General features: G+C 36.8%; 4 protein-coding genes across 7 annotated transcripts; 1 reads left to right on the forward strand and 3 right to left on the reverse strand.

Moving 5' to 3' along the window:
- Positions 1 to 2,331: 2,331 nt before the first annotated feature.
- On the reverse strand, positions 2,332 to 4,539 carry LOC105383944 (acetyl-CoA acetyltransferase, mitochondrial). Of its 3 annotated transcripts, none has more exons than XM_011554086.3 (3): positions 4,403 to 4,539; positions 3,844 to 4,032; positions 2,332 to 3,670 (listed from the first exon to the last, which is right to left on the reverse strand). In XM_011554086.3, exons 2-3 carry the CDS (start codon positions 4,018 to 4,020, stop codon positions 2,648 to 2,650), a joined length of 1,200 nt encoding a protein of 399 aa, XP_011552388.1. In that variant the 5' UTR covers positions 4,021 to 4,032; positions 4,403 to 4,539; the 3' UTR covers positions 2,332 to 2,647. The 3 variants fall into 3 exon arrangements, with proteins under 3 accessions (XP_011552388.1, XP_011552386.1, XP_011552387.1); XM_011554084.3 differs by lacking the exon at positions 4,403 to 4,539 and adding an exon at positions 4,247 to 4,389; XM_011554085.3 differs by lacking the exon at positions 4,403 to 4,539 and adding an exon at positions 4,114 to 4,235.
- Positions 4,540 to 6,120: 1,581 nt separating this feature from the next.
- LOC105383945 lies at positions 6,121 to 7,544 on the forward strand. The gene has a single exon (XM_011554087.3). It carries the CDS (start codon positions 6,230 to 6,232, stop codon positions 7,115 to 7,117), a length of 888 nt encoding a protein of 295 aa, XP_011552389.3. The 5' UTR covers positions 6,121 to 6,229; the 3' UTR covers positions 7,118 to 7,544.
- LOC105383946 lies at positions 7,532 to 9,958 on the reverse strand. 2 transcript variants are annotated; one of them, XM_011554088.3, is made up of 5 exons: positions 9,705 to 9,958; positions 9,406 to 9,477; positions 8,917 to 9,129; positions 8,470 to 8,622; positions 7,532 to 7,930 (listed from the first exon to the last, which is right to left on the reverse strand). In XM_011554088.3, exons 1-5 carry the CDS (start codon positions 9,807 to 9,809, stop codon positions 7,583 to 7,585), a joined length of 891 nt encoding a protein of 296 aa, XP_011552390.3. In that variant the 5' UTR covers positions 9,810 to 9,958; the 3' UTR covers positions 7,532 to 7,582. The 2 variants fall into 2 exon arrangements, with proteins under 2 accessions (XP_011552390.3, XP_048485634.1); XM_048629677.1 differs by having other exon boundaries at positions 9,691 to 9,826.
- A 460-nt stretch (positions 9,959 to 10,418) lies between these two features.
- Positions 10,419 to 19,027, reverse strand: LOC105383947 (protein inturned). Its single transcript, XM_048629673.1, has 13 exons — positions 18,921 to 19,027; positions 18,440 to 18,612; positions 18,152 to 18,285; positions 17,108 to 18,046; positions 16,662 to 16,903; positions 16,382 to 16,472; positions 15,826 to 16,006; positions 15,242 to 15,509; positions 12,859 to 12,955; positions 12,589 to 12,674; positions 12,217 to 12,399; positions 10,883 to 11,032; positions 10,419 to 10,627 (listed from the first exon to the last, which is right to left on the reverse strand). Exons 1-13 carry the CDS (start codon positions 19,019 to 19,021, stop codon positions 10,522 to 10,524), a joined length of 2,751 nt encoding a protein of 916 aa, XP_048485630.1. The 5' UTR covers positions 19,022 to 19,027; the 3' UTR covers positions 10,419 to 10,521.
- Between the last annotated feature and the right edge of the window lie 326 nt (positions 19,028 to 19,353).

Here is a 19,353-nt window from a genome sequence, read left to right on the forward strand (position 1 = left end):
CAAAACCTTGTAAAAACTAAAAGTGTACATGAAAGTATCCTATGCAGAACATAAGCAGCTTGTGGCTGATTATTAGAATTATTTACAGCAAATAGAATCACAGTATATTTTGTCAACGACTTAAGCTGAAACCTTTATGGACGCCATAACTAACCTATAAAAATAATTTTGAATGAAATTTTAAATCGAATATTCTGCAAAACTACACATTTATTTCAAATATTACCTATTTTTCAACTTAAAATACGTTCGTAAAAGGTTATTTCATATGATTACAAGTAAAATTTTACAAAACGCTTTTTCACTCGAAATTTATTTACACATTTCTTTCAATATATTTAAATACTTCTAAGGGCGCATCAATTATTTGTTATAAATTAGTATAAACTACACGATAAAGTTGCACTCGCAATCAGAATCTGAACTTATTATTATATTCACTGGTTCAACTTACCGTAACTCCAAACACAATATTTTATTCAAAATGGATGCACTGTTAAATAATATCAACTTCTTTCTTTTTCTTGTTATGACGTGACGTCTTTGGAAATATTTAAAAAATAATAAATATTTTCATATGGAAAGCTGCAAAAAAAGTTGTAATTGGATACCGCGTACGTCAAAAGCTGCACAAGGGCTGGATATGATAATCTTAAGCAGAATGAAACGTTTAGGAAGAGTTTATTGCAGCTTTAATTAAGCCTTTTTTAACGTAAACCACAGCCAATTTTCAGCCATTATAATACCAAAGGCTGGTTAATTTGGGGCCCTTTTTGGCTGAAACAGAGCCACTACAGCTATAATACAGCCAATTTAAATACTATATTGCAGCATTGGTATTCTTTTACAGCACTTGTTCAGCGCTTAAGCAGCAATTTTGTGCTACCTGGGTAGCTATAACGAATTCGAGCTCAGTCATTGATTTATTATACGTTCTCCGCCGTTTGTTCGAACGTCTTTCCACCAAGCACACAGGCCGCTATTGCTGGATACACTAAAGCCGCCGGGGTGGGCGGCAACGAACGATGTGTTGTGTCTTGATCCATCTTCTGGCTTTCCTGACGTGATCTCTTCACATGTGATGAAATAAATTCTGCTCTACATAAGTACCTATAAGTAGGTACTTTAGTTAGACCTAGGTAAGTACTTACGTCTACCGTTTTCCTAGATGTAGGTAGAGGTAGAATATATAAACTACAAACATGATATTCATCTGTATTCATGATATTAATAGAAATTATAATGCAGATTGCAAATTTATCACTTGATTTGCCTAATGCACATGCATGCATGAATATAAGTACCTACTAAAAGTACCTAGTCATACCTAAGGCCACCGAGATCCAGTATTTAGATAATCTTGATGTCATTATTAAAACCTTAGTAGGTAGATCAATAAACATAGGTAGATGCTACGACTGTTATATGTAGAGTTACTTAAGTATTGGCTGATCGGTGTGTGGAATGTCCCAGGTTCGATGTTGTGTCGGATTTTGGATGTGCTGTTATCTTTATAGAGGTACTTACCTACTTACTTCGTGTAATATTATGAGCCAGGTGCAGGAAGTGACACCCCACAAAGAATAGAATAAAGTATCAAGATTGGTCGTTTCATTTGAATCGAGTTGTCCTCCAGTTTGATCTATCTACCTATTGATATCATTATATAACTAACTAAGTACTTACCTGCACTCCTATTATTGTGTGCTGTAGATAATAGGTTGATCATAACAGGTGCAAAATAATTAGGTAAATATTACATATTAGGTACATGAATAATAGATACCTCCTGTACTTAATCAGCACTATCAATATTCCATGAGCATCAGATTGCGAAGTGGATGAGGTACAGAAGTAATATATTTTTATCTTATCTCTTCTATCTATTTAATCTTCTCATTTACTTACCTATATACAATACTGTGTATTCATTACGATGATAATTACAATGACGATTTCATTTAGGGTTTTACATAATTATTGCTGAATTAACTAATGACCTATTTCCTCCTCAATCGCTTTTAACCTCCTATCTAAAGCGTTTTTGTCCAGTCGATGCATGCATAGGAATTTTCCATTGAGGAACAATACAGGAATATCATTTCTGTACAATCGCAGCCACCTCACATTTTCTTTTTCAGTAATATCAACTTTTTGAATGATTACTTTATCTTGGTAAGGCTCCAATTCTTCCATAACTATGTCACATAGTTGGCAAGGGTCTTTGGTATAAAATGTTATGACTGGAAGGCCTTGTATGGGAGCTTCTGGCCTGAAAACAAATGAACAATGCATATGTATACAGGGCATTAAATGAAAATAAAATTTGAAAACGATTCATAAGTTTATTTTCCATTCATACAAAATGTAAAATCTTTAAGGCATTGATTATAAAATTATTATCCTTGTCATAAAGTTATACAAATGACATAACAATACATAAACTATATACAGTACAGATTTACATTTAAATTCATTCTCCTTATACTGTTAAAGCTATAAAGCAATACAGAATAACATTAAAACTAACAAAAACAGTGCTAATAATTTTAGTAAATGGTTAAATAATAATAATAACTTAGGGGTAAAATATGGATCAGACGAAAGCAGAACAAAACCATTAGTGGGTCAGGTCAGTTATGTTGACTTACAATTTCTCAATCATAATGGAAGAGGCACCACCACCTCCATTGCAAATGGCTGCTACACCTTTCTCTCCCTTCTTAAGAGCATGACATAAGTGGACTACTATTCTGGCTCCAGACATACCGATTGGATGGCCAATGCTCACAGCACCACCATGGACATTTATCTTGGAAGCATCCAGATCTAGGATCTTCTGGTTAGCAACAGCAACCACACTGAATGCCTCATTCAGCTCCCACAAAGCTACTTCTTCCTTCTTCACACCAGTCTTCTCTAACAGCTTAGGGATAGCTACAGCTGGGGCAATGGGGAAGTCAATGGGATCACACTCTCCATCAGCAAATCCAACTATTCTAGCAATGGGCGTTACATTCAGTCTCTGAGCAGCATCGGCTGTCATTAGAACAACAGCTGCAGCTCCGTCATTCAGGGTTGAGGCATTCCCAGCTGTTACTGTGCCATTTTCTTTCTGGAATACTGTGGCTAGTTTGGTGAACTTCTCAAAGTTGACTCGTTTGTATTCTTCATCTTCAGCAAATATGACAGGAGGGGCTCCCCTCTTCTGAGGCACTGGCACTGGGACCAGCTCATCTGCGAATGCTTTGTTCTTGTAAGCTTCAGCGCTTCTCTTGTAGCTGCTGATGGCATATTCATCCTGCTGTTCTCTGGTGATGCCCATTTTCTTGGCGGTGTTCTCAGCACAGTTTCCCATGTGGAATTTGTTGTAGACATCTGTGAGTCCATCATGGACAATGCCATCAGTTAATTGCACACCTCCGTATGGTGTTTCTCCCCTCTTTAAGTAATATGGTACATTGGACATGGATTCCATTCCACCGGCCAGCATGACATCCTGGGCTCCAGTCTGGAGTCCCTGTGCGGCGAGCATGATGGACTTCATGCCGGACGAGCATACCTTGTTGATGGTGGTGCAGATTGTGCTCTTTGGGAGGCCGGCTCCCATGGACACTTGCCTTGCTGGAGCCTGACCCACATTTGCTGAGACAACATTTCCAAAATATACCTGAAACAAATAATATTTATTATTATTTAATGGCATTTTGGTGGTAAGTAGATCTTTTTATTCAATTATGTATAAGTTTGTATAAAAAAAATTGAGTTAAGTTGTGGACTATAACTGTTAAATAGCTCATTAGTTAGGCGAAAGTAGGTGAGGAATTTGTCAATGAAACTTACCTCTTTTATTTCTTCTTTAGGAATGCCAGCTCTCTCTATCGCCGCCTTGGCAGCGACGGCGCCCAGCTCCGGCGCGGAGAGACTCGCCAGGCTGCCTCTGAAGGAACCAATGGGAGTCCTCACGGCAGAGACAATCACCACCTCGTTCAGGGAAACCTTCGTTGCGTACGACGCCATGGCGCTCCAAAACTGTGGAATGAAATGGAAGTTAGACTACGTGACCGAACTTTATAATAAACCGTTAATCATGCGCGGCAGACACATCAGCACCTCAAGATTCACGTTAAACCTGTTCGGCGCCCGCTTGCCGGCTGGTTCAAGCGAGACTGCCGAGAATCACTGAGCGGACAAACACGACAATTCCTATACCATGCTTCATGCTATAGTCTGAGTAAACACGAACCTTGGTTGCTGGACGCATTCTAATGCTAATTATTCTGCTTCCTTTTTGAAAAATCATGATTGAATCCTATCGAAAAATCAGTCCTACAAAGAGTCGTAAAGGCACAAAAGCAGAGGCACAAATAGAGCTTATCGTATAATTTAAAAGAATATTTACATAAACTTATCAATTCGGTACCCGCAAGATAAATTTGCGTTAACTAACTTCATTTAATTTAAGCTTTATCACAATATAAAGTATGTCGACTTTTGAAAAACATACTACAAGTTTAGCACTTTGAACCTTTGATGACGTAAAAAAAATCTAGTTTTGCATAGTGGTGTTCCTGTAGGTGCAGAGACAGATCCAATCTAACCGATAATTCGAGTACATAATCGGATAGGTATCGATAAACAAATCACGCTCAAACATACCTACAGCCTGGCAACGGGTAATCAATCGGTATTTTATATTTACAGTACTTATCTTTAACAAATGGGTACCTATATAAAATATGAGTCTGAGACTAATAAAAAGTCTTTACAAAATTTTTCATTTAGGAGCTCAGCTGTCACATAGGTAATTCCCCATGGTTTTCCATCAGTCTCGCAGCAGCAGCGGCAGACACATGAAAAGTACCATAAGTACTACATTTTTTAAATGGTTTCATTTTGCTAATGGTTCTTATGTCATTTTAAACCTACTTTTTAAATAAATGCAATTAAAAAGATACACTTGATACCTTTTATAACAAGGCTAAAAATAATATTTATATGTAGGCAGTTTAGTTAGACCTTGGGGGATATGCACAAAGGTTCAATTCGAGAGGGCCAGGTGCAGGTACTTACACCCCCGCAGAGAATAGAATAGAATATGTAGTGTCATGCGATGAAGGAGATATCATCCGATTAATCGAATATCCGCTGAAAGCTACCTACAAATTCCGGTATCGACCCATCACTAAATAGTTTTAAGCTTAAAATAAGTATTATGACCACAGACTAATTGTGTTGTTGATCTGTCACTGTCAAAATGTGACATCTGTGTTGAACTCTCAATTTAGTCTGTGAAGTTTAATAGAGCTGTACTACAAACGATATTTTTTTAGGTGATAGGACTCGTCTCTCTCGATTGCACTCCGAATCCTCTATTCTAGACATTATTGATTAATATGATATGCGTAGATGGCTGCATTCTATTCTCCTTTCATAAACTGACTAATTAACGTATTAAAATTAGGGATTCTTAGGTCATGACAGCTTTAGGGCCAAATTCACCGAACTCATTAAACTTGGTTAGAAGGATCGAAAACGCAGTTTATGCTCTAAACGAGCTTATACGCTCATTTTGATTTTCACAGACCAATATTAAACTAGATTAGAGCAAAACGCAGTTACAGCTCTAACTGCTATAAATTGGCTAGTTAGCGTTCCTAAACACAGTTATAGAAGCTGTCATTGTCAAACGTCATAAACAAAGCACTGAGCAAATAAAAACTAACTGACAACGACATTATGTTATTTTTTTATTTTATAATGTGTCAAAACGTTTTGTTACTCCATTGCTCCAATTCAAAATACGCAAAAAGTAAGTACGGCGCGACGTAATAACTAAACGCATTTCAGTGTTGCCGGCTCGTCTGTGGATGAAACACCGGTGACGTAAACGAGATTAAAATTGCACCGATGAATTTCAGGTTGCTCTAAACGCGTTTAGACGAAATGGGTAAACGTGTTTAAAGAAACTTAGATTTCTATGTAACCTATGAATTTGGCACTTATTTGTTAGTTTTTATGTCAGTGAAAATTGTATCGATTCCATAACCAACACATCCCTAAAGTTTGTGTCCATGAACGATTGTTCTGTGAACTCAAGTCAAGCTGTCAGTGCTGTCACTGTCACTGTAATTTTCAAGGGTGGTAGAGAGAGATCTTCTTTTCTGAAAAAGCTGTTTTTTATTTACTTTTATCTTCTCAAATTACTACTGAATCATATTTGTTCCTAATGGACACAACAAAAGATACAATGTCGCTTAATTCATCTGTAAACTCGGCATTACAGGATCATAGTGAAGATTTAAATACGGTATCGACAAAGAACTACGTGAAAGAGTTGCTGAAGTCAAGAATATTTTTAGGCCGCTATGTAGAGCGTAGACTTGTCGATAAATATATCGGTTATCGCGACATAATTGTACTAAGTCCAGCAGAAACAGAACTAAGAAGAGATTTAGAAGAGAGTTTGCACAAACTGCGATCACTGAACAGGTTTAGATGGATTGGTATTACTGACACTGATAAACTGAACTACAGCCCTGCAGGTATCTGTTTGTGGTGTGAAATAGATAATCAACCGTTCGGACCTTTCTGGTTCCAAGTTAAGACAGTGCAATACAGAAATGATGAAGTTATTGTGAAAGTTAAATGTGTGAGACACATAACAGATGCATTTTTGGAAGCTGAGCCAATATTGACTGGTAAAGTTAAAGTAAATGCAAAGGCCAGTAAGGTTGAACAAAGCACTGAAAGCCTTGGTGAAGCTGTAACTGCAATAAAAGGGACATTAGCTACTGCTCTATCAATTACAAATGTAAAAGAATTTGTAACATTCCTGATAGCATTGGTTATTGCAATATTTACAGGGAGTTCAGCATTTATAACATTTCTGGGTAATTTCACATTGGCATTGGTTAGAGAAACATCTTATCTCATTAAGAATTCAACACCTATGTTCCTAGGGTTTCTGGATTTTATTAGTAAAATAATTGGTGGTTTCTATATTCTTCTGGCCATGTTCTTCAGGCCAAAACCGGATCCACCTACTAATAGGAGAAGAATATCTTACTATGCGGAACCTAACCATACTAACTTTGATAGTAGATGTATTGACTGAATGAATTTTATTATTATCTTACCTATTCTTTATAAACAGGGGCCTTTTGTGATTTTTAGATCTCTTAAGTTGGTGCACCAAATATTTTGACGCTTTTTTTATAGTGCTGTTGCTACAGCCAGCTTTTATTGTCTGTACATTATTGTATAAAAACTATTTATTATTTAAGCATTCCAAGGTTTACTGAACCTTCATGTGGGTATTAGAGGGAGATTTAGTAAAAATAGTATATACCTGATGGTGAGACTGGAATAAAACAACTTATTGTGTATTAAAATTATTTATTTATTTATAAGACCCTGTACTATTGTAGAATGTGTTGTGTTGTTACCTATTAACTATTATTTGTTATATTATGTATGACTATTACTGCGGGAAAGAGGTTAATGAATTAGTTTATTACAGAAAATATACTTTTTGTATCACAGTTTTGACTTTTATTGTTTGTAATTTTTCAAAGTATCTCTACTCTGTATAGCGTGGTATAATTTTTTCTCGTTTCTTTAAAGGTATATAACTATTTAAACTTTCATTTGGGATGTCTGTTTTAGTTTCAGTTTCTTTATTAGAAAACTTTGTATCTGTATCTTCATGAATTTTGCAGGTGAAAGATACAATAGTTGGGTTTGCATTTGACAGGGGACAGAGCAAATTATATGTTGCATTCAGAATTAAAAGGGTGTTAGCTTCTAACACAGTATCCAGCTTTCTTATGATTTTTCTTAAGTCAGATGTGATTTTTGTGTTTGCATTTAGATATTGTCTGCCTCCTTCTATTTCTGCTATTTTGAAAAGAACCATAGCTGCTAAAGCCTGAAACAAAATGATAATGTATAAGTGTCCAGTTAAAGAAGACTGCAAAAATGTGTGATGATTATGTACGTACATGTAAATGGAAACAGTACATTATTGTGTATTGTAGCCCCCATTCAAAGGAAACACTATTGACATAGCAAACACGACGCTCTTATTGACTATGTAGGTACTCTGAGAGTGCAACCTTGATGAACACGTCACTTACGTTACGTATCACATAAGTATAGGTAGGAACCATCAAAGTAGAAAAAAAGGCGGAAGGAAGCTCACTAGCTAAAAACTGAGGCACCCTAAAGTAAGTCAATTTCATTGTTACGACGAGCCGACACACATCATATATATTCACACTCAAAGTAAGTCAGTTCGCCGCCATTTACCAATTACATCGCACCTACGCTCCATGTTGTGCCTCAGTGTTTAGTTAGCGAGATTCCTTCCGGCTTTTTTTCTACTTCAACGGTAGGAACCTTAACTACTAACTCTTCCACCATCGTGGTATATGTAGAAGTGCAAAATTCCCGAGTTTGTTTAAGTACCTGAGTATTGTTATCGCCGTAAACTGCGTATTTGCATGGTAAAGAGATGCATTGCATTGCCAGGGACGTTCCTTCGAACACATTGCATACGTCTGCGCGGATGCACCCATCTATTATTTCCTTTAACTCGTCTTGAGATGAGCTTTGCAAACCCTGAAATAAGGTGAAAAAAATAGCTACATAGGTCTCCTACCTATGTATGTAGCAAGGACATGTCACACCACTTCCACTGGTCATGTTTTTGGTAACCCTAGACGCTTATTATCATTGTAGCGATAGCATTGGTTGATAAACTGCTAGCTATAGTAGCTAAGCTATAAATACTAATACATATAATCCCTCACCCATAAGCTCACTTACTGAGACAACAAGCTATCGTAATGAATCATAATTAATACATTATTATTACATAAGTACTTACTTACCTACTTATTTGTAGACACTTACCTCCTCTAAGAACATCAAGGCATTTTTGCAATAACTGCCTCCCATGTACAGAAACCTCTTCAAGATGCGAATGTTTTTAACAACTTCGCCATCGCTCCGCAACTCGTATTTGGAACCTTCGTTAAAGTGAATCATTAAATCGTTGTATTCAGTGCGGTTCATACAGTTGCATTTCCTTGATAGCCTATTGTATATGGAACAACTGTGATATTCCTGGAAGAACTTAAAACGTTAGTATGCGTATGTTGTTTAAAATTGAAGATATCATGTAAACTTCAGGCATACAAAGGTTTGTAATCCAAAGAACCACATGTACTTATTTTAAGTAGGTATGACGCATGTGGATAAAGAAACAATATGAAAATGGCGGATACTCATGTTGTCTCACTCTAATCACTGCTCGGTATATTTTCCATCCTACTCATACTTATAGAACAGCCACCATTTTTATGTTGCTTTTGGCCTGGAACCAGTGAAAAATAAATTCACCTGCTCAGAAAATGTCATAGTTAAATTTTCTTCCAATTTGGATATGGCACTTTCCCAAATCATGTGAGTCCCCTGAAATAAAGATAATAGTAAGTAAGAAAATCGTAATGAAAAGAAATAATAAATATAATTATTATAGGTACTTAACTAAGTACTTACTTAAGCGTTGGATCATCATAATCAGCCTGTAAAAGCTAGTCCACTGCTGGATGTAGGCCTAGGCACAATCATGGACGTAACGCGAAGGCAACATTTTAATTTAAGATACTATAAGGATGTAGGTACCTATCATCTCTCACCTGCAAAGTATTATAGCTACTGCCTCCTTCATCTAGAATTTCATCCATGTTTCTATCACCAGCTGTTTTCATTGCAGTTGAAGAATTGACTTCTATCTCGCTCATAGTTGCTTTGTAGGTAGAACTTTGTAGTGTTATGTTATAGGTCGATTATTGGTTTTAGTGGTCAGGTATTTAAGTTACGAGGTTTATTGGGGTTGCTACTTTCATATTTTTGTGTTAGGTTCTATTATAGAAAGAAAGTTATTTTGGGAGGCATTTTTAGGTTGTACCACTTGTACCTATGTACTATTTTACGGGAATGGAAACATTAAATTTCGGCATTTTTCGGAAATAAAATTGTGGCATTCTTGTTGACAGTCAAAGACTAATTTATAACCCAGTGACATCTGAAATATCCATAAATTACATAGACCCAAGGACTTTATATTGCATAGATCATAACGAAATCCCATCCCTATCTATAACGCAAAGAGCAAAATATTTTTGTCAAAGTTAAACAGTCCTTGGTCCATCCTTAGTCAAATTAAATTAAAAAAAACCCTGAGAAAAGTTTTTATAAATTGTAATCATAAATATTTTTTTTCCACACTGTATACTGTACACTATACTTTTTTAAACACATGCAATGGGACGGATTAAAATTTAAGATTAAAGTATTTACCCTGTGAAAATACATTGTAAAAAATACACATACCTATCACAATTAAAAAATACACATACCTATCACAATTATAATAGTAACACTAATAATGTATTCGATATAAAAAAAATACTTCTTCAATAACATCATCAATACTCTTTGCGCTTATAAAAGCTACTCCAAATAGGACAATAAATAGGCCACTTCAGTGAGATCTTGAGGCACCGACTCGTGATAGCACAGATAGAGCTCCCTAGGCTCCGGTTCACTGAATATACATCTGTAATAAAATTATATAAAACTTGTATTCTTCCATACAAAATGCATAGCGTTGCCGTGGCCAAAGCGGCGTTTATGCGACAGGGTGTGGCCCCATTCGAGCGTTGCGTCGTCACTGCCCTCTATGACCGTTCCTTTTGGACGCAACGCACCAATGGGGCATCACCCTTACTATTCGGATGCAACTCGTTGTGATTTAAACTAAAATTTAAAGCGAATAGCCATTACAATGTGAGATTTTAGCAGAATAACTTACCCAACGACCCAAAACAGGAAAGGCTCAGTATTCTTCTTGCTGAGGCCGCATTGATTCAACACATCTTGGGGTGCTTGGAACAGCATACCATATTCTTTTACTGCCACCAGTATTTTGTTGAGGTGGTTTGATGGGGTGTCTTTTTTGAATCTGCGGAGTGAAATCAGGAATATTGTTATTTGGATAAAGGTGGCCTATGTAACTAGGGAATACAATCCCGGCCTTTATTTGGGATCCCGGGATTTCGGGACTGGATGAAGACAATCCCGGGATCCCGGGATAGTCCCGGGATTAAGGTCACAAACAAAAACACGTCTAACGAATCAACGTTTTTAGGTTTATTGGAGACACAGTATTTATAATTTAACTTTGTCAGACCATACTTAGTTGAAAAAAATATATACTTCTTAAAAAAGATAAACAATAGGCTACTTGACTCCTTTTTAAAGTAGGTCTAATATGATTAATAATTTCTCTATTAGACCAAACAAAATAATCTATTATTTTTTTGGACCTTAGGTGGGTCTACGCTAGACGAACCGAGCATGAGCGGAGCCATTCAAGGTTTCGTCGTTCACGGTGTCAGGTGTGGACTTATGTACAACGAACCTACAACGATCACTGTCCTCGAACACTGCGAGCGCGAAGCAAAACCCTTTGTGTTCGTCAAAAAACTGACAACAGGCGGAACGCAGCCGAGCAACGAACGAAATGTTCGCAGTGCGTTCGTTCGAGGCTTGTAGGTCGGTCCACACTGTACGAATTGTGTTCGGCTCGTGCTCCGCTCGTGCTCGGTTCGTCTAGCGTAGACCCACCTTTGCCAATTGCAAAACTTTAACTTAAAAGTTCTATTTTTCATAAACAGGCGAAAACGGTGTCAGCCATATTTGTTTATTAATTATCACATCTGTGACGTCACACGGGTAGAAAACAATCATTTGACATTTAACTAATGACAATAAAGCTACGAGAATACCCTTACATACTAATTTACCCTTTTTTGTCAATCCCGAAAATCCCGGGATTGGCAAATTTTAATCCCAAAAATTTCGGGACTGGAAAATGACCGGGATCCCGGGATCCCGGGGAGCGGGATCCCGGGCTTGTATTCCCTATATGTAACTGTTATAAGTGCCGTTGTTTCGTTTCGAAGTTATAACGTAACAAAGAAACAGGCTAATAAGTTATTATAATTCTGTCCTCAAATATATAGATAAAGGCAACCGCGTCATAGAGTTGTAGGTATTTAAAACTAACGGTTAATCGGTTTTATAAAACGGATAATGTGTGAATGAATTCTATATTTTTGTAATTAACTCTAATCTGATTCTTACCTTATACTATGTTGTAATAGTTCATGTATTTTCTTGCTGGCGGATCTAAATGTCTTCATGATATGTGCATATAAGGCGTTGTTGCACTGAGATTCTATGGTCTTCAAGGGAGCTAGTAAAACGCCCCTCTCTGATTCTAACTGAACAAAATGGAATAAAACGTTTTCTTCGCCTGCTGTTATTCTGAAAGAAAAAAAAATGGTAAGAATTCTGAGGCTGAGTTGAGACTCATCTTATAAAATAAAAAAGTAGTAAGGATTATGAAGGGAAAGTTCTATCAAACATGGCGAAATTACGCTTTTTGGGGTTATTCGTCGGAGCATAAGTTGAGTTTATAATAGATGCCTAAATTAATTTGCAATACTTATTTACCTGTGCGTAGTGACATGATTTATCTCGTGTAGCAACGACTTCCTCACGTCCGACATGTCTATACTTCCACTGGCTCTACTTCCTTCCTGTAAAATATTTCAATAATTTTAAAATCAAACGTTTCTGTTTTCTTTCAGAATTATTTTTAAGATAGTTTCCGCTAGAGCTACTGCTACTTTGTATGCGATAAAAAGTTTTTTTTAAATTTATAATAGACGGACTCTTGCGCTTACAAATATTCTATGATTCTAAGAGAATAGTTTACTATACCTGTCTGTCCCAATCTGAGTCAGAGCCGGAGGAATCCCGGCGACTCCGCTGTTCTCTATCCGCGCGACGACCCTGCACTCGCTCGTCGCTTATTTCACTGGAAAAAAATAGGTAATAAATATAATAGAAGTAGTATTTATTTATTACATACATGGATCCTTTATGTAAGCCTGGGCAGTCAGCGAGTGACCCTTTTCTGAATCCTTTCACCACGCTGACAAACCCTACTACCAGCTATTTCTCTAAGATTGTCGAGTCGTCACATGACATACCTACAAATTCCTTTCGGCTGTCCATAAAGTCAGTTTTTTTTGCCATTAGTCCCCCAGAACGGGACCGTTATCAACGTAGATAAACGTTACTCAGGGTGTCCACTCAAAATGCTTCAAAAAATTCCCTGATTTTTCCCTGACTTTCCCTGACCGTTTCAGAAAATTTCCCTGACCAAAGATCAAAATATAAACCTAATTTAAGTATTTTGAAGACGAAATCTTGATTTCAAAGTTTTGCGTCCATTTGTTTGACACTTATTAAAACTTGATTGCGTAAAATTTGTATACAGGGTCGGCAAAAGTGGTATATTAAGAGGGAAGTATAGCACTTAACACACACTAACGTCGTTCTACTTCTAAATATTATAGGTACAATCTCCATGATTTTTTAGGATATTAACGACACAATAAATTACTAGGTCTATAGTTTTTTTCTTTCCTCTAATTTGCTATAGATTCAAACTGATAGGCACCTCAAGCAACGCAATTTTTGTGATCAAAACTGCGAATAAGTTAAACAAAAACAATGTACTTATTTTTTTTAAAGCGAAACCACAACTCTTGAATATATTATGCTGAAGCGATTGACATCAAAATCAAAAAGATTTGTTGATATTTACCTACTTGGTGAATAACGATTTCTCCCGAAAGTTTATCAAGGAAAGTACCTATGTCAGTCACGAGCTGCATTTATCTCTATAGCACCCGAGCCCCGGGGGTGAGTGCACAAACGATAGCAAATGTTTTTCTAAATACGTATTTTTCTTAAGCCTTAGGAGGTCATTCTAAACTTTTGTCGTGCGAGTATTGAAAATTTCCGAAAAAAAATGCATCCGCCTTGCAGCTTCCGTAGCCCAAGTTGCTATACTGCCTAGTTTAATAGTCTCATCAAAAATTCTACTGATTACCATCGAAGTAGAAATTGTCACCGAAATAGAAATTGAAACAACCATTTTTTGGGTATTGCTATCGTCTGTCTGACAAAGTTGTTTGTTGTGTAAGTATTTTTTTATGAAATTTGATTGAACATGCAGTAAAAAATAAAATAAAGTTGTTTCGCTGTGCTAAATTATAAAAAACTGGATTATTGATTAATAGATGCCGCGCGGAGGCAGCGTATGAAATATCTTTGACATATAAAACAATAAGCCAATTGAGAACCTCCTCCTTTTTTCAAAGTCAGTTAATGAGCGCGGCTGCAGCGCGTCTGCACCAACAAAATCACGTTATTTTTTTATCACAAACTTCTAGACTTCTAAAAGTCTTTAAACTAAATTTGTTTTGATTGGAGAGATCCATGTATAAACCTGTCTATACGGGATTCTGGGAGTCTGGGATCTAGCTAATCTTTTAGAATTCCTACTTTAATTTTTTAAACTTGAAGCCTCGTATTCACTAGGCGACAAATCGTCGCAGAACCTGTCTAGGCACATGTCGTCTACGTGTCGCCGCGACGTCGCGCTTTGTTCTGCGACGTCGCACGCGACTATACAGCGACATCTGTCTAGCGACCGCTGTTGCAGAGTGTGGACGCGTGCGCGACTTCTAGTACGCAGCACTAACTGCCACGACAACCTCGGGCTACATGTCGGCGGAGACTGGTGTGGACAGTCAAAATGTATCACGACATGTTATCAAAATGTTCTGAGAACACGCACCGTAGATGTTCTGTAACAGTCTCAGAACTTGTGCCCTAGTGAATTCGAGGCTTAATCGTATACTTATTATATAATAGTAAGGATCAGTCAACAATATTCCAAAACTAAACGACATTTTATTTTATGACCTATGTTTTTCACGTAAAAAATAAGTATTAATAGTGAAGGAAAGTACTAAAAAATATGCTAGAAAAAGGTAATTTTTCCCCGACTTTCCAGGTGGCCCATCAATTTCACTTACTTTCCCTGATCACCTAGAGCTTCCCTGACTTTCCCTGACTTTCCAGATAGTGGACACCCTGGTTACTATATCGCGATTTGCAAATATGGCGCTGGGATTGTTGGAACTCATTCGAGTTTATCGACGTCAATAACGGAACCATACCGCGGAGGTTCGGTGTAAACAAAATACCAATATCGCCTACAAAAACCTATCCTAATTTACCATCTTACCTGTTACTTTTACAGCTATTAGAATCTTCCGAATAACTGACGTCCAAGTTACTGGAATGCCGGTAAGATTTCTGCGGCGGATTGTACCACTGGCTGTGCAGACTGTGAATATTGTGATGGCTGCCGACGTAGCTGGTGTTTATAGACGTTTCACTGGTACTGGAGCCGAGGTGGATCTGTTCTGATGAGTTGTGCCGTTTCTTGAGATCAAGTTGCGATTTCGCCAGTTTTAGCGTTGAAAGTTTCAGCGTGTCTGTCGATTTTGACACTGGAATTGAATTAGGGATAGTAAGATTAATACGTTATATGTAGACTTATAGTAGTGGAAACAAATACATTTTTTAGAAAACAATGGGAAACTACTTCCTCATTTTTACGTACAATAATCATACAGTCTGCCAAGCAGATATCTGACCTCGTTTAGGTATTTGAATGGCAAAAAGAGGTTAAATTTAACAATTTGTCTATTTACTAGCCAAGAATAGTCAATGAGGCATGGTAGTCGTTGCTTCTTAGCTAACACTACCTAACCTTAACCACATCCAGAGGTCACATATCTCTTTTACCTCCCGTAAAACACTCACAATGGTCCCTAATCTTCTTCCCCTGTCTGGTGAGTGTCTCCGGCGATGTCTGAATCTGCGGCCGCGAGTTGTGCGCGAGCCACCGAGCCAGGTACTTGTCCAGTTCCACGTCGTATAGTGTCTGTACGCAACTCTCGCACTCTTCCACGTAGAAGGGGGATGGAGGGGTGGTGCCGACTGCCTGGAATGTTTACATGGTTAATTATAATCAGTACAGTTCACAACTTTGAAGAAATTAGGACTCTTGGATTCATAATGTGACTTTCCAGTAACATTTAACAGGCTTAAACCTTTATTTCATAAACTTAAGTTCATAAACACAGCCCCTAAAAACAGCTGGCTGAAGTAAGTAGCATCTGGCCGGCCAGGTATGCTTAATGGGTCGGAGAATATGGTGGGGTAGCCAATAGTAGCTAGATGAGGAAGATCACTCTTTGGGGGAGGCCTATGTAATTGTATAGCAATGGACAATTATGGGTTGATGATGACGATGTTTATTCATAAATGTGAGAATCAAGTCATGAGGTTGCACTAGATAGCTCATTTATAGACTTACATCTTCCGTGCACCCTCCAGCCTCCATGAGTGTTGCCAGAATAAAGTGTCCTTTTCCCACGACTAATAGAAACCATCGTCCATCGGGAATCCTGTATAATAACCAATCTTCATTTTAATTTGTTAGCACGAAAAATATTGAAATATCCATCTTACATACTAACGGAAAAATGTCCGCCAAAAATCCGATGGTGATTTTTTTTCTCTGACGGTCAAAAGCCGGATTAGGTAGGATAGCGTAAACTTTGTAGATAATTTAGGTACTCATATTACAAACATACCTATACTCTTTAATATCCCCAGCCACCTGCTTGCGATGTTCACTGATAAACACTTCTTTCCACATAATGAACTGTTCGATATCTTTCTCTTCACTCAGTTTGAGGATTCCATTCAGCCACAGTAATGCGTGTATTTCCTTCTGGTCATCGTCTTGTAGGTGGGAGGATAGAAGGTGGCCTGAGTAGTATAGACTGGCCCCTACTATGGTGTAGAGGCGTTGGTAGGTGTCTATATCGTCTGTCTGTGGAGAATGTTGATAAATTTAGTTGTAGTCAGTTCTAGTGGCAAAATCCAGAGTCGTAGTATTTTTTAAATAGTTCTTGTAGTAAAATTATCAAGAAACTAGGTATCATCATAACCAAAATGGTGGTCAGATTTCACAACAATTTGTAGTGAACTTGCAGGTTGGCTTTAATTGGTTAGTTTTTTATATATTTAAACTTACCCATTCTCTATAGTCGGCAGCTTCTAGCTCAGCGATGGCTTCATCGATTTGTATTTTCACATCCATCGGAAGGGGAACCGAGTGTGAAGCCACTAAATCCTCAAACTTTATCCTATCCTTCTCATTTCTTTTGTTATGTATATTACTAGTATGATTTTGTTTATCCATCAACAAAGTAATAAAAATTCTTGAAAACAAACAGTCCAGTTTATCAATATTGTTCGACTTTGTAAAGCAAGTTTTCAGTGATCCATAGAGAAACTCCAATAGTTTTACAATATGCACTATAACTTTTTTTGTTGTGAACAACTCCACTTTGCTATTTGGGAAAGCAACCAGAAGCAAATCATTTGAGTTTACAGTATATGCTATATTAATCAAGATGTTATTGTTAATGACTGTTGTTGTAATTGGATCACTAGTGCCAAGAGATTTCGGTGCTAAATGATTTAACGTCATATACGCCCCTCTAGTGTTATACAGAAAGTTGTGGCTAAAAGGCCGGGGGTAGCAATACAAGACACCTTTATCATCATTGGTATCCAACTCAGCATTGTTGTTAGAAATATATATCACAGAGCATTTAGATTCCTTTATGAATTGCGATACAGTGTTATCTGGTCCATCTTTCATAGTTAAAAGCTTTTCTGTATGAAAATATATTTCTTCATTCTTCACTCTGAATGTTAATTTAATGTTGTCAGGGTCCTCTGTTACTCTTTGTAAGACCATGTTGATATTGCAGGTGTTGACTTCAATGCCATTTATTTTGTACAAGTGGTATCCTTTCTTGACTTTGCTGTTATAAATGTGTTGTGCTTCCGGCAAGAAGTCTGATATTACCAGTGTTTTACCATCAGAGTATGTTTCTACACTGATACCAAACAGTTTCTCTAACTGGCAGTTCTTTTCACTGCTGAAAATCATGTTTTTACTCACCTGAAAAAATCAACATAGATTAAGATTAAATAATAAATATTACTCTTGTACCAAAAATTTGTCTTGTAGGTACCTATTAAACTTCTTTATACATAGATTACTTACTTGTATAACAACCAGTTGGTTATTGCCTCCTGCCAATAGGATCTGATCTGATTGGCCACTCTCATTTTTCTTTCTAAGTTGGGTGTTTTCTGCATGTTTAGGCTTTCGAGACCTCAATACTTTGAATATGCTACCTGTAATATAAGTTTTAGGGTTGTTCAGACTACATAATCTTCTATACTTAAATAAAATAATGATAGCATTATGTACTTTATAAGCTCTAATATTATTAATTTCAGAGCAAGTAATATTATTGTGTATAATAATAATTGTAATGAATGAAATTACCTTTAGTGGAATGCCGTGCAGAAGATCTTTTGAAATTGTTTCTAAGTTTGAAAGCTTCACAGTTCTCGAGTAAAGGAGCAGTGGATTCGGAAGGATTTGCATCATCCTTTTTTAGTTTAATGTACATGAGCTCACCATCTTCCCCGATATCTGAGTCCCATTCCGGAACTGAACTGAAAGTTTAATGATAATGGTTTCTAATCAGTAAATCAGATACAATGCACAATATGTTGTATTTTGTAGTTGTTAGTTTTTTTATCAAAATGATGAAATAAACCACTATTATACATCAAAGAGCGATAAGTTTACACTTTTCGCCAAAGGATAGAACCTACTTAAAACATTTTTGGACAGTAGATAGAGTATGGAATGCCTTGCTCTCCCGTTGGTTTTGAGAGGTGGTCAGCAGATGATAGGGAACAGTTTAGATTTTACATGATAAGTTATCAAATATATTCTTATTTACATGTTATTTACTAACCTTTCTGAATCAGAATATTTGGAATCTCCCGATGATTCGGTCCAATCATTATCAGAGTCGCATGGACTATCATAATGAGACTTAGCTTTAAAATTATTCATATCTTGCAATTTATTTATTTATTTATTTATAAGCAATTTGATAAGTCTTGGCAATACGACAACTTGCTATTTACTACAGTATTACACACTTTCATCACTTTAAAATAAAATAAAACTAAAAGGAAACTATGAGAAATCGTAAACAAAACAAAAAAGTTCTTGAACTTGAAAATTTATTCTGATCTGTGAGATTGAATGAACGAAAAGGTGATTGAATGATTTCCGGTTTCCTAGAAATGACTCCCTATTCTGTCACTGTCCTGCTCACTGTCCAATTATTAAAACCTTCTGTCACAATCGCAAGTGTTTGGACACCCTTATAATTTGTTTAT

This window comes from Plutella xylostella, chromosome 23, assembly GCF_932276165.1.
Source record: "Plutella xylostella chromosome 23, ilPluXylo3.1, whole genome shotgun sequence".
In the NCBI taxonomy this organism is placed as follows: domain Eukaryota; kingdom Metazoa; phylum Arthropoda; class Insecta; order Lepidoptera; family Plutellidae; genus Plutella; species Plutella xylostella.

Coding starts and splice junctions, on each gene's coding strand:
- LOC105383944 (XM_011554084.3), bottom strand. CDS start 4,303: ATGATTTTTCAAAAAGGAAGCAGAATAATTAGCATTAGAATGCGTCCA. Junction 4,033..4,246: donor GAATGCGTCCAGCAACCAAG/GTTCGTGTTTAC, acceptor TTCATTCCACAG/TTTTGGAGCGCCATGGCGTC. Junction 3,671..3,843: donor CTAAAGAAGAAATAAAAGAG/GTAAGTTTCATT, acceptor TATTTGTTTCAG/GTATATTTTGGAAATGTTGT.
- LOC105383945 (XM_011554087.3), top strand. CDS start 6,230: ATGGACACAACAAAAGATACAATGTCGCTTAATTCATCTGTAAACTCG.
- LOC105383946 (XM_011554088.3), bottom strand. CDS start 9,809: ATGAGCGAGATAGAAGTCAATTCTTCAACTGCAATGAAAACAGCTGGT. Junction 8,623..8,916: donor CCTTGATGTTCTTAGAGGAG/GTAAGTGTCTAC, acceptor ACCTTATTTCAG/GGTTTGCAAAGCTCATCTCA. Junction 7,931..8,469: donor ACGGCGATAACAATACTCAG/GTACTTAAACAA, acceptor ATTTTGTTTCAG/GCTTTAGCAGCTATGGTTCT.
- LOC105383947 (XM_048629673.1), bottom strand. CDS start 19,021: ATGAATAATTTTAAAGCTAAGTCTCATTATGATAGTCCATGCGACTCT. Junction 16,904..17,107: donor CTGCCGACTATAGAGAATGG/GTAAGTTTAAAT, acceptor CATTCTCCACAG/ACAGACGATATAGACACCTA. Junction 16,473..16,661: donor GGGGATATTAAAGAGTATAG/GTATGTTTGTAA, acceptor GTTATTATACAG/GATTCCCGATGGACGATGGT.